This window comes from Prorops nasuta, unplaced genomic scaffold, assembly GCF_024137725.1.
Source record: "Prorops nasuta isolate Cenicafe-Biocafe unplaced genomic scaffold, Cenicafe_Pnas_1.2 PNAS00017, whole genome shotgun sequence".
NCBI classification, from domain to species: Eukaryota; Metazoa; Arthropoda; class Insecta; order Hymenoptera; family Bethylidae; genus Prorops; species Prorops nasuta.
In genome coordinates, this window is record NW_027116814.1 from 4,574,416 (window position 1) to 4,588,776 (window position 14,361).

At 43.8% G+C, this 14,361-nt stretch overlaps 1 protein-coding gene across 2 annotated transcripts in view; it reads left to right on the forward strand.

Annotated features, from left to right (window-relative positions):
- Positions 1-13,959, forward strand: part of Imp (IGF-II mRNA-binding protein) — a 68,324-nt gene extending 54,365 nt beyond the window's left edge. Inside the window, exons 3-8 of one of the 2 annotated variants that reach the window (XM_066737495.1) lie at positions 2,545-2,718; positions 2,919-3,299; positions 3,664-3,916; positions 4,018-4,374; positions 4,818-5,066; positions 5,141-13,959. In XM_066737495.1, coding sequence (XP_066593592.1) covers positions 2,545-2,718; positions 2,919-3,299; positions 3,664-3,916; positions 4,018-4,374; positions 4,818-5,066; positions 5,141-5,413 — 1,687 coding nt within the window. In that variant the 3' untranslated portion in view covers positions 5,414-13,959. The remainder of the gene's footprint in view (positions 1-2,544; positions 2,719-2,918; positions 3,300-3,663; positions 3,917-4,017; positions 4,375-4,817; positions 5,067-5,140) is intronic. The other variant, XM_066737496.1, reaches the window with a different exon arrangement.
- The last annotated feature ends 402 nt before the right edge of the window (positions 13,960-14,361 follow it).

Below are 14,361 nucleotides of genomic sequence, written 5' to 3' on the forward strand. Positions count from 1 at the left end.
ATTGGGACGTTGAGGACAGAAATGAGAGAGGGTTATCAATGTTTTCGAGGATGGGTTCGCAGCTCGCACCACCGAGTGCCGCCGAAAATCCCCAAAAGCGCACGAAACAAAGAGATTTTCACTCCCTATTTTATGTACGCTTCTTTCTCCCACACACACACGCCCGCGCGTATGCGTAAGAACACGGATCGCGCAGCATTACCGACACACGCCTAAGCTTCGACCTCTCCACCACCAGGAAAACTTTGCTTCGTCCCTGCAGCAACCTTCTACTTCACCTCTCCCCCCCCCCCTTAATTCGTGCCACTTCTCATCCTCCATTTCTCTCTTCGTTCACTCGGTATTAATTATCCACTTCTTTTTCTTTAAAATACCTCTCATTCGTCATCGTGAATTTTTGTCTCATTGAGCATCGAGAAAATCAATGTGAAGTTGCATCTCGTTACCCTTTTTGGTTATGCGAATTGTACCGGCGCTGAAGGAAGTTGATATATACATATACTCGACGTGGGTCGAGTCGAACGAGCTATTTTCGCGTACATGACTGATGTTTCGCGTCTGATTCTCACGACTCGTTGATTTTTCTTAAAAAATGCATTTGGTCTGATTATATTAGTTTATTCGCTTATCGATCATTCGTTGTATCTTGTTCCTTTATTTTTTATATTCTAAAATTTTTCTTTTCATATGAATTTTTGTCCTATTACTTTTGTGTATAGTGTGTGAAAAATGATTGCAAGCTCTCAATATTTTAAAGATTTACTTTTTCGAAGAAGGTTTCATTAATAATTTGAGTTGATTTTAACATTTGTTCAACAAGTTTTTTTTTGTTTATCTTTGGATGGAAAATCAAAGGCGTATTTCGGATGGAGGATAAAAATCTAAGTCGAAAAGTCCTGATAAACTTTTTGCTAGCACCCTTGGTTAAAAAGTTATTTGAAATGAAAGATTATCGGTTACAGTAGGCCTTCTTTAAGAGTAAGATTGTTTTGGTCGTGTTATAAGGCCAAAAATGCTAAGGTTCTGTGAATTAGAATACTAAGAAAATCACAAAGCTAAACATCCACTTGAGTCTATGGTGTGTTTATGTTTTGATTGTTTTTATGGCGCTCGCACTCGATACAGTCGATCGGCCTTCAACCACTTCAGCAGGCTCAAGTGGATGTTTGGCTTTGTGTTTTTCTTAGTATTCTAATTCACGGAATCTTAGCATTTTTGGCTTTAAAACACGACCAAAACAATCTTCCTCTTAAAGAAGGCCTACTGTAATCGATAATCTTTAATTCCAAATAACTTTTTAACTAAAAGTGCTAGCAAAAAAGTTGTTAGGACTTTTTTACTCAGATTTTTATCCCCTATCCAATGGTATTATTGACATGTCCATCGTTCGTGGGACACTGTTTATACATATGTAAAATAAATAATAAAAAATACCCAATCGTGTGTTAATTCGATTCTCGAACAATTGCCAAACGATAAAATGCATATGCATAGTTCGCAAACCGAAATCATTCGAAATACAAAGAGATTTTTTCCGGGGAGCTTTGCCAACGTTTTCCTCAAGGTTAGCCGAAAGCGGCTTGCCAGGGTTGAATGGGCCGACTGGCTAAAAAATCGATAAGCACGAAAGTGAGAGTTGACCGCGCGGTGGTGCGCCCTCCTTTTTGTTCCTCCCCCTCCCCCAACCCGGTCACACCCCTCGAGTTTCCATCATTTCATCGCTTCATCCCCCCCCCCCCCCCCCTCTCCCACGCTTCAGTTCAACTTCAAACTCGGAATTTTCTCTTCCCTGCTTCCTCAGCATCTCTCCTCATTCACGATCAATCACTCTTCTCCTCCCACGTTCAATGATACTCTTCCGATCATCATTAGTAAATGACTTATCGTTCGCAAAACTCTCAATATTTTTTTTGCAATTAATTCCATATATATATATATATATATATATATATATATATATACTATATTCATAACTTTATTGCAGCGTTTATCCTAATATACTCGAACCTACACAATAATAATAACAATAAACCAAAAAATTCCAAAAACTCACTCGTTCGGTACCCAATTAAATTTAGCAAACTTAACACAAATTTGCCGATTTTACGACGCGATCCTCAAGCTCGAAAAATGGCAAATTATTCGAAATATCGTAACATCCTCAATCAGAGGAGCGGATCACGCGAAGAATGAAAAAAATCGCGCACGCTTGGTAGTGAACGAGCGAACACGTGGCAGAGGAGAAAAATTAGGAGAGAAAGACGTTAAACGAGAAAAATCCTCCGTGGTACCACAACTTACAGCTATTTTTAGTCTAATTTAAGAGTCCGAAGAAATAATCGACTGTGCCTGTGTTTCTTCTTCCTCCTTCCCATAATCAATAAAGAAAGCAAAAATATTGTCCTCGTGTTGTTATCTCGAATATCCGACGGTACGGACTCTTTCCGAATAGTTTTTTTCATGTAACACCCCCATGATAATAACAATTCTGTCCGCAGAGAGGAATAAGTTTGACTCATGTAGAAAATTTGTTTATTTTTATAGCGGTTCCGGAGCGAAACTCCTAGTAAGCAACATACCAGGTCATACCAGATTAGAGGAGGTTGAGCTTCTTCTCTCGACTTACGGACAAGTGCAAAACGTCGAAAAACTGTCGTCGCGCGATCCTAACACACAAACGTTCCTCGTCAGCTATGAGACGCAGGAACAAGCACAACAGTGAGTACATTGTTGTATTCTTAGAGAGAAAAGCGCCGAGACGCGCTTTTGAAAATTTCGTTGATGCCTGTGATAAACACGTGTATTAAAGAATTTTTTTTTCATTGCAAAATTTTTATAACACTTATATATATATATCGGTATACAGCATTAGCAAAATAATCGAAAAACAGGAATATTGATTTCTTTACTCGTTTCAGAGCTGTGAACCAGTTTAATGGCTACGACTACGACGGAAGCGCGCTGAAAGTGGAAATGTCCTCGGCGGAGAGCCGACGAAGAGGACGCAGCCAGCGAGGCGGCGTCGCCTTCTCAGGTCTGCCAGGATCCGGTCGACAAACGGATTTCCCGCTGCGGATCCTCGTGCAGTCCGACATGGTGGGCGCCATCATCGGCAGACAGGGCTCCACCATCAGACAAATAACGCAGATGACGAGGGCCCGCGTCGACGTCCACCGCAAGGACAACGTGGGCTCCCTCGAGAAGGCCATCACCATCTACGGGAACCCTGAGAATTGCACGAACGCCTGCAAAAAGATCCTCGAGGTTATGCAGCAGGAGGCTAACAGTACCAACAAAGGGTAATTTTCTACCTTATCGACCTTGGAATCGATCCACAAGGATGTTGAGATCCTTAATAGCGTGGATCATCGTCACTCGTTTCGATGAATTTGTAGGAAAAATTGTTCTCACGGTCAAATGTAGGTCAACCATGTTTCGGTGTCAGTTATATTTGCGTTGCGCCCTGTGAATAATCGATGGGAACTATTAATTTTTCCGATAGGTCAAAATGGCGAAAATCCACGAATAAACTTTGTAATTTTACCTCGAACCGGATTCTGACGTTGTTGGGTTCCTACGTGAATTCTGTGCGATTGCGCCACGCGTTTCTGACACGTGTACTCTCTATATGCACTATGTGGCTGATGATAAATCTGTTTTCAGTGACATAATTCTGAAGATACTCGCGCACAACAATTTAATTGGGCGTATCATTGGCAAGGGAGGAAATACCATCAAGAGGATCATGCAGGACACCGATACGAAAATCACCGTTAGCAGCATTAACGATATCAACAGCTTCAATCTCGAGCGTATTATTACCGTTAAGGGAAGCATCGATAACATGAGCAAAGCTGAATCCATGATCTCTAGCAAATTGCGTCAAAGCTACGAGAACGACTTGCAAGCCATGGCAGTGAGTTTTCCAATTTTTTTTTTTTTTGGTTTGTCAATGTAGAAAATACTGATTTTTTTCATTGGATCGTATAACATTAACTCCATGTCCACTTTGTGCAGCCACAAAGCATGATGTTCCCTGGACTACACCCAATGGCCATGATGTCCACTGCAGGTATGGGATACAATTCTCGTGGACCCGGCCTCTACGGGTCAGGACCCGCCCCGTACCCCTACCAAGGAAGTCTGCCCACTCAACAGGGTGTGGTTGCCAGCGATGCGCAGGAAACTACTTTCCTCTACATACCCAATGGAACCGTTGGTGCCATCATAGGTACCAAGGGCTCTCACATAAGGAATATCATACGATTCTCCGGCGCGAGCGTCAAGATTGCTCCCCTCGAGCTCGACAAGCCTGCGGAACAGCAAACCGAGAGGAAAGTTACCATCATCGGTTCTCCAGAATCTCAGTGGAAGGTCAGTTGAGCCAAAGTGCTAAATTTTCGGTTTTGTAACGCTTTGTTGTACAAGCGAGAGTCAGTCGTCACATTGTTGACACATTGTAACTACTAGGCTAATGAGAGATTGTAAAGCGTTCAGCCATTGGGTACCTCAGTGGCGAGGGTGCCGGATTCGCGTCTAGTGGGACGCGGGTTCGAGTCCTGTCTTGGGGCTGCGTTGAGGGATTTGGAAGAGCGTATCCTGCTCGTTTGGGCGAATGTCGTATGTAGGCATTGGCTTGATGTAGCAGGTATATAAAAGAGTGCAGGGCCCCGTGCTGATCGCGGTTCATCCTCGTACGTGGATCGGCTCCGATTAACCCTTCAACATTGTTCTTCTATTTTATAAAACTGTACAAGGATTTATAGGAGCACGTAACAAAGTTGCAAAATTTGATTACATAGAATTTTGTATTTCAGGCACAATATTTGATCTTTGAAAAAATGCGAGAAGAGGGTTTTGTGACTGGCAACGAAGATGTTAGATTAACGATCGAGATACTCGTACCAAGTACCCAAGTTGGACGAATAATTGGGAAGGGAGGTCAAAACGTGAGAGAGCTGCAACGAGTGACTGGGAGCATCATTAAATTGTCCGAGCAGCAAGCAGCACCCACAGTCGACGAAGAAACCACAGTCCACATCATTGGACCGTTCTTCTCCGTTCAGGTAGAGCCCAAGAGACCACCTTGAGAGGGTAAATGGGATTTTGAATAAAATAATCAAAATGTAAAATATTGCAGTCGGCGCAGAGAAGAATTCGCTCGATGGTTCTACAATCGGCAGCACCGGGAAGCGGAACGAGCGGCCCAGGCTCGCGCGCTGGTCGTGGCAGTAGTCAAGAGGGTGGCTCTCGTTCCCGAAGAGACGGCAGTGCAACGTCCCAGCAAAGCAACTCGCAACAACAGCAACAATCTTCCTCTCCCTCCAATCAACCCCAACAACAGCAAGCGCAGCAGCAGCAGCAACAACAACAACAACAATCACCTCAACAGCAAACATCGCAGAATCAGTAACGTCGAATGAAGAAGACCGCACCGACGCCGACCAACGCCCCACGGAATCCGTTTTACTCGCCGGGGTGACCTCGTAGATCGTAGCGTTTGTACTTTGCGCGGAGAGAGCTTGACAAAGTCACGGCCAGTCTCCGATGGTTGGCGCGCGCACGATCGATCCCGCGTCCTCCCTCATCCCGTGTTCAGCATCATCCACGGGAGGCGAGGACGCGACGCGCATATTTCGGAGCCACCATCAGCCGCTAGCCTATATCAATTAGCGTGACCATTCCGTACGTGCCAGTATTTCGAGGTTCCGTCTGGTCGCCGAGTCGACGTCGATGATTATAATTTATTTACAATCTACCTCTCGCTCGCGAGACGCCTACATTCTAGTCTGCAGACACACCGGTCGCCCAAGATCCTTAACTCGCTCCACCTTTTTGGGTTTCGCTGGCAAACCCGAGAAATTTGTGGCTTCTGGAATCGCGAATGTCGCAGCTAGAACGTTGGAAGACTTATATACATATACACTTATATATATATATATGTATATATATTTATATATATATAAGCGTTACGTTGCCATGCATCGCGCTGAGAAAGATCTTATAATATTGTTGCAAGAACCAGACGGATTCCGCAAGAATAGCGATAAGCTGTGAGTCCTGTACTTTGCTGAATCTCGTAGCTTCGATGCTTCGGGTCCGGTTCTTCGGTGGAGGACCAGAGTTTGTCCTAAACATCATCATTCCGTATGAGCCAGTATTTATCGCTGGACAGAAGTTGCTATCGGTTCTATTGAGCTGGAAAAGTGGATTAGGTTTTGCGATTGCACGCTGATCCCGTCCCCTCGAGATTCCATTCTTCGTCGCTACCTATAGACGTAAGCGCGATTTGATAAATGAGCAGATGTAAAGAAAGAAATGGCGAGAGAGAGAGAGAGAGAGAGGACGGTGAATCGTAAGAACGCGCAGAAGAGGGATCAGTGTAGAACGAAAGAACGAGAGATCGAACAAAGCCACGAAACTTTTTCAAGCATTTTTACTTTACCATGGATGTAATAGTGTGTGAGTGTGCGTGTGTTCAATAATACTATTAATCTATAAGTAATTACTTATTAGTAATATGGCAAAAAATTGCAAATTTAGGATTATTATCGCGAGTATAGAAGTTGTATGAGAGAGAGAGAGAGAGAGAGAGAGAGAGAGAGAGATGGGCGAATGAAGGTATCGGGCAGCGCGCGAATAATGGCTGGTGCCTGAGAATTTTCAATTGGAAACTCGTATCGTTCGCAAGCGTCTCAGAGGAGGCCCGTGTGCAGGAGGAGAGTCGAGAGAGGAAGAGAGGATCGCCCGGTGGTAGCGCGACGCCTTGCAAACGATATGATCTCGTCGAATGCGTATAATCGGTCTTGATCAAAGTATGCTAGAAATTCGTCACACGATAAAATTCTATCGTGTCCTTGAGACAAATCGTTGTTGTAGCCTTTAAGGAAAAATGTTGAGATTAAAACTTTGAGATATATTCGAAGATAGTATTTTCGACCGAGTATACGCGCCGCGCGATAAGCCAATACCCAACGAAAGACGAGGGAGAAGAAATGTAACAACGCGAGAAGCTTGTGGGGGGTAGACACGCGGTTGCGAACGGCCGAGTTCTGGTCTTGCTCGCTTTTCGACACGGGCAACGCGCTAGATGTAACAATCCTAACGAGGCAGAGTTCCAACTGCCGAATTTGCACGCTCGGCCCGCTGTAGATCCGAGCGAGCGCGGTCCACCCGTCGCAAGCTAATTGGGATTTCAATGGAAAGAAAACTGACCAAAAAGATACCGCATATAAACGCAGATACACATGTATATTAACGAAACGGATTGAGACGAGAAATCGGCTCTCGCGTCACTGGGTCCTTCGCGAGGATCCCCGGGAGCATTAGCCGGTTGTCGAAAGCATTAACATTGGATTGCGAGCGGTCCAACGCGCAGCTGGAGCAGCGATGAACGTTGCACAGATCGAGACGACGCGCATAGGGGGAGAGCGAGTCTCCCGGGAACCGGTTAACTCTTTCTCGGACGAAGAAAAGCAGCAGCGGCGCGTGGTCGGTCAAAACATATTTCTATTAGTAGAGAGAACCTTGCTCGAGGTTCTCGCGCCGAATGTACACACGAGCGCGCCGGTATTTTTTTACTAGCTCCACAGGCTGGAGGTAAAAGATACCTCGACGCGTCTCTCGCTCGGCCAACTTCACGGCATTCGGAATATGCATTTAGTACAAAGTTTTTCGGCGTAGGTTATAGGTTAACTGGAGCCCCGGTGGGGCCTGGAATTCTCCAGGACCGCAACGCGAACCTCTCGACACGTTTTTTTCTCTCAACGATCCCAAAGAATATCATAAAGACAATCGAAGGTTAGACTCTGTGCAGGAGTGCGTCGAGAGGGGGGAGGCCATATGCGTTGTAAGGTAGTGGAGAGTTCCAGGCGTAGGGGCTCGATTGATTCTGGAGTGTGCGCACGAAATCACCGGGTGGGTTTATCCAAAGGAAGGAAGGGAAACGCAGAGAAAAATAAACAGGGAAGACGGTGTAGAGTTTATATTGCTTGGCTCCGTGTGTTGCGCTTTTATACCGAGTGTATCCAGGCCGCCATCTCCTTCTTGCCTTTTTCTTTTTCGTCTGCGGTGTATCGCAGTAACGGAGCGCGGGCATTGTAGGGCTAAGAGAGAGCGTGTTAATAAGGCAGGAAAAAAAAAGAAGGAGCTTAATAACGCGAGAGGTATTAGGGAAAGATAAGAAGGGACTGCAAAAGTGTGATAGGGAGAATGAAAGAAAATGAGACTAAGAGTATAAGTTTATTTTTGATACATTGTTGGGGAGATCCAAGTGATTCTTTTTTTTGTCAATTTTTTTGTTAAATGTTTTTAATAACTTAATGAATTTTAACGATATTAGGGAGAGGCGCGAGAGCGAAGGAACGCGATTAAATTTTTAATATAGATAAGAGAGAGAGAGAGAGAGAGAGGGAGGGAGGGAGAGAGAGATCGCGGAGGGAGAAGCACGTAATAGTAGGGAGATGATACGAAGCGAAGTGTTTTTCGTGAAAAAAAAATTAATTAACTGTGAATTTTAGCGGCTCGACGGGGGCGCAGCTTTTTGCGCTGCGGGTGCACCTCGTCGGTCCAGGCCATTTCTCGCGGGGAGAGTTACGATAACGGGGATTTTTAGTCAGATATAAATTGTATAATATATTTAATATATTTCGAGAAGACGGTGGCTGTAAGGGCCTCGCGCCCGGTTCCGGGGCCCTCCTCCTCGGCTCTCGGAGCGACGAGGCGATCGGCCTTGCAGTTTTATGCGACGCGAAATTCGCCTGGTCGCTCCTGTCCGAGCGGCCCCGAGTGCCCGCGAGAGCCCTCGGGTCCCCGTTGTTATTTATCAAACGTAAATATTTAATGAAAAGTTTTTAAGAGGGGGATGAGATCGGAGGGAAAATCGACGACGGATTATCGATTCGCGGGAGAGAGAGAGAGAGAGAGTGTGTGCCAAGGGAAACGAACGGGGACTGTACCGACTGTGACGTCACGATACTCTTACACGGACAACCGAACGGATGGACGGACTCGAATGCACGCGACAGGATCGAGCGAGGATCCTACCATTCCTAGCAATCGCGAGAGAGAGAGAGAGAGAGAGAGAGAGAGAACGTCAAGGGAAACGACCAGGGACTGTACGGACTGTGACGTCACGATAATCTTACACGGACAACCGGACGGACTCGAAAGCACGCGACAGGATCGAGCGAGGATCCTTCCATTCCGAGCAATCGCGAGAGAGAGAGAAAGAGAACGGCACAATTCGTATACGCGGCGCACAAGCGTTTTTTTTCGGCCAAAATCAAAATTATCGTTAATAAGAAAAAAAAAGGAACAAAAAAAGACAAATTTTAAAATATAAGCAAACTAAAGGAATATCTGGCTATCGAGAGGAGAAAGGATGATAGATATATAGACACACGCTTCAGGGATAAAAATATCATACAGCATATATATATATATATATAGAAAACACAGAGAAGCACGACGCTCCATTACGAAAGCAGGAATCGCGTTTGTCGAGCGAGCGCCGCTCGTCTTGACTATACTTCAACCCCCCCCCCCCCCCCCCAATCATCATCATCAGTCCCCTTTCGCAATATCTCTTTCCCGACACCGGGAAGCGAGATGGACGGTCGAAATTTGCAACCGGAGGAGAAAGAGACGAGAAACAGCAGACTCCGCACGTCTCTCGCTCGCTCATCTAGTTTTCATTGGATTTAAGTTTCTAGTTTTTTCGAATCACTCAGGGGGGAATTAAAAAAATAAACACACTGAGAATAGGACGCTTTACGAAAAAGATCAAGCGGGAATCAGGGACACCCTTCGGACTTCGTTGCTCGCTCAAAATCCTTGTACACTCCAGGCAAAAATTGTCGAAGCGGAAAAATGGACAATGCGAGAAAAGAGCAGCCGTGAAAAGAATCCACACACCGGAAAACACAGAAGGAACAAACGCATCAGTCTTGTACACACGCACAGCAGCCAATACCACCGCGAGTCGGGGATTTTGCACCAGAGAGAGAGAGAGAGAGAGAGAGGTGCTCGAAAGGCATCGGGATCTCGCCTCTCTCCATCGTCACCTCGCGGTGATGACACAGGAACGTCTCAGGACGATCCCACGCGCATTCCCAAACTCGGACCATTTTTTTCTTCCGGCAGACTTCTCAACACTTTGGCCGCCGTGGAAAGGGAAGAACGGACGATCGTGTATATCGCGACGCGAAGAGAGCACTCTGAGGACACGCTCGCACGCTCGAGAGAGAATGTACAAATGACAGAGAATAACAAAGAGAGATTAAGATGAATGCGAATAGAAATTATTAATGTAATAATGATAACTTAAAAGATTTTTAACGTTATTAAATTATTATCTACCGCGCGACATTGAGAGTCGCGCGGTGACTTAATCTATTTGGGCATGGATGGCCCAGAGAAATGTACAAAATCTAAATGTTAGAGTATTCTAGAGTATTTTACCGTGGATCGTGCTTAATCGGTTAGGGGAAGGTGCGAGGAGAGAGTGGAGGTGTGTGTGTGTGTGTAGGAGCAGGAGTAGGGAGGAGGTACGCAGTTGGAAAGAACAAATGGTAGACTCAGTGATAAGCAGACCTTGTTATATGTATACACAGAAAAAACATTTATATATATATATATATATATATATATATATACATATATATTCGTGCGAAGAACCACACCACAACCAGCGCAACATTGCGAAGACGAGAGAAAAAAACACACAAAGATTCGACTGGGCGCACAGCCAAACGACGATAAATATCGAGAACGATCCACCCATCCGATTTTTCTACCGATCATCCACGGGAAAAACGCGCGTAACGACTACGCGTCCAGGACACAACACTTTTCCAGGTGTTTCGACAAGGAACAATATTATCACGCCCCACCGCTCCGGCTCTCTCTCTTTTTTAACGAAAGAGAGACTACTCGAGACATATATATATGCATATATATATAGCTTCACGCGGTTTCGGGAAAACCGCGAGTTTTCCAGAGCAAAAACTCTACAAGTTTCTTACGTCGCACTGCCAATTTCGAGAGAGCTTTTCACAATGATGAAAAACAAAAGACTAAAGAAAATTATTAAAAAGAAAAAAAAACAGATGATTTCTCTAAAAGAATCGTTATCGGATCCACTGCCACCCTGGTCGATGCGATGTTGAAGAAAAAGGAGGAAAACAGTCGATCAACCGAATTCAATGCATCAAAACGAAATCCGGTTAGCGAGAGAGAGAGAGAGAGAGAGAGAGAAAATAGGGAATCACGCTGATTTTTTTCATAGCAAAACGAATTCAAACGCTGAAAATCGAGATATCAGACAGGAGAGAGTGGAAATCCCGGAGATCCGTATCGGGACTCTCGTCAATCATCAACTCCACGAATTAAAGAAATACATAGTAGATTATAGAGAGAGAGAGAGAGAGGATGAATGAGAGATGGAGAGAAAGAGAATGAGAGAGAGAGAGAGAGAGAGAGAGTGAGGGAGAGAGAGAAGACAAACCAGGACACGTCCACAGTTTGTTGAATTTATAGCTAACAAGATACTTTAATCGATAATAGTAGCGTTTAATGAATAGTAATAGTAATAAGTAGGAGGGAGGAGGGCGACGGTGATAGAGAGAAAGAGAGAGAGAGAGAGAGTGATGTCGTTGAAGGGAGGGAACGACAGAATCGCGCCTGTTTTCTGATTATTTTGGGCTTTAGTATTAATACGTTTCGGAACACGTGGACGCACAACGATCCGAGGGGAAGGGAGGAGATAGACGAGGGAAAAACAGCAGGGTGTATCCTCAAAATGAAAAATTGATGCTAAATTTCTAAAGGAGGTTCGAACTGTACTCGTGGATCGGAGTAGAGGGCAAAGAGAGAGAGAGAGAGAGAGAGAGAGAGAGAGAGAAGGTTGAAATTATAGCGCGCGTGGCGTTGAACTAGGGCCTTATTGCACACAGTTGGGCATTGTTGTTAATGTGACAGGTTCGAGTGATATCGCTAAGCAGATGATATATATCAGGTAGCGGGCTGGACGATATAGACGAAAATTAATATAATGTAATAAGCGTAGGTCGAAAGAGAGAGACTTGTGATCGATGGAGTTTTAATATATTATCTATTATTATCCTATTATATTGCCAATGATGGGCATTATGAGAAAACCGTGCGGGTATCTAATACATAACTTATTCTTTACACACTTTGCATTTATACAGCTCTGTACATGCGAAACGACTCTCCAATACCACCACACGCATACCCTGTAAATGTATACCTCCCGAAATAGAATATTAATGTACACACGAGACGACAAACGCCACACTTGTACACACCCACACACACATACATAGATATACGCATACGTTATACGCCTGTTGTACATAGATATATATTATATGTAAACCTAAAGTAAAAACTGCAAGATAGTCGTTGTACCAGCTGTAACACTGTACGAGAAACCGTATGCGTTAAGCGAATCAACTGTAACGAAAGCGGAACGAGCAATTAGTCGATAGTTTTTCATATAATTGGCCGAACGCCCGGTGCTCTCCACGAGGCTCGTCGGTTCCCAAGTTTTTCCATCAGCAGCCACATTGTATACACCTATGTAGAAACACTTTGTTGCGATCCGATGAAATCTTCTCCAGTTTGTCATTTTCTGTCTCTTACACGTTTATTTGTCCTTGGTGCACTGCCGGGACAAAGGAACATCGCAGACGCGTCTTTGCCACGTTCCCTAACGACGAGCCTCGAACCAGCCAGCACCGAGACACGTTCGTCTCCCAAAGGGCATACACGCAAGACGAAGCTTCGCTATATCTATACTATACTGCAAATAGTGACGAGATTTATAATACTAAAACCCAAAATACCTGGCCCCTCGCGAACGGGCGGGACAGCAGCAACCACCGCGAGGAAACTCGTACAACAGGGCATTTTGCGCGATATACGTCGTACAGAACCAACCAAGGTTATGGCTACTAAGGAATCGTTCTCAAATTGCTACCTCAAAAGCGCACCGCACGATGATATTCTATGGAGAGAGAGACGCGAGCAGATGCATGCCAAATTTTATATATATATATATATATCCTCGACACGCGAGTTCATTTTCTCTGCTTCTTCTTTATATTCTTATTATTATTATTATTGTAAGGGAGACAGAGAGTTTTGTGGAAAACCCCTTTTCTTCATATATATATGTATAAACTTCTCTTTTTTCTTTTTCTTTTTTTTTTTATTCATTGCTGCAAGATATTGTCTTCTATGTTTCTCTCTTCTCACTGTTTTTTTTTTCTTATTTTTTCTTCTCTTTTCTCTCCATTCGTCAATTGTACTCAAACTGCTCGCTTTTTCCTTCGGAACCTCGTCGTGCTCGCGCACGTTGCGCTAGCATTTTCTTTTTCTTTTTCATTTCTTTTTCTTTTCTTTTTGTAATATTACACTTAGAATTATTTTACGCGTTGTCACAGCAAGAAGTTTATTAGAATTTATAACATTTATATCATTGGATCATTTACAGTTTTAGTTGATTTTTCTTTTCTTTTTCATTACGTTTTGTTAGGTTGTTAAGAGATCAAGCATCGTAATTTTTGTAATAGCGTAATAGTGTGCTTCAGCTCGAAATGGTTGTAATTATGCGTCAGTAAGCTCACATTGTTATGTTTATACAAAGGAAACGTTGCCCGCTCGTGCCGATCACGTCCAACCAATATCGCACGCAGAAAGAAAGCTAAAAAGATACCTGTGACAAGGGACCATTACTCTTTTAACGATCATCGTCGACGCATCGTGTAATTCTCCGCATATGGCACGAGCTGGAAATGTTCGCAAAAACTAATAATTAATTCTAAGACCGACTATAATTAACATTGACAAATGTTTTTAGCTACTTCAATTATTTTTGTCTCGATCAATAAATATTCTTCTCACTTCCATTTCGATTTGTGGTACATCTGCATCCTCGAGCATGTAAATTGACGTATTCAATACGAGGATCCATTTAGATATACAATTATGCAAGCACACAATTCCAATCGAGTCCTCGTACGATATCACGAAAACGTATATTAAAGAGGCTAAAAATACCACACAAAAAAATCTATATAAATAAATAAAATTTGACAAAAAAAAACACACTCCACGAGATCCACGTTTATTTACACGCACACGTGCAAACACACGCGGAGTTTTCGAACGACGAATCGTCTCTGTAAGCGCGCGAGCCAATCGCTCCACGTTAAGATTCATTTCTCAACGTGTGCCATTCGTTCATTCTTCGTCTCTAATTTACTTTTTTATTCCTAATGTTCTAATATATAATTTTGCCTGTTATATGAATATATATATATATATATATATATA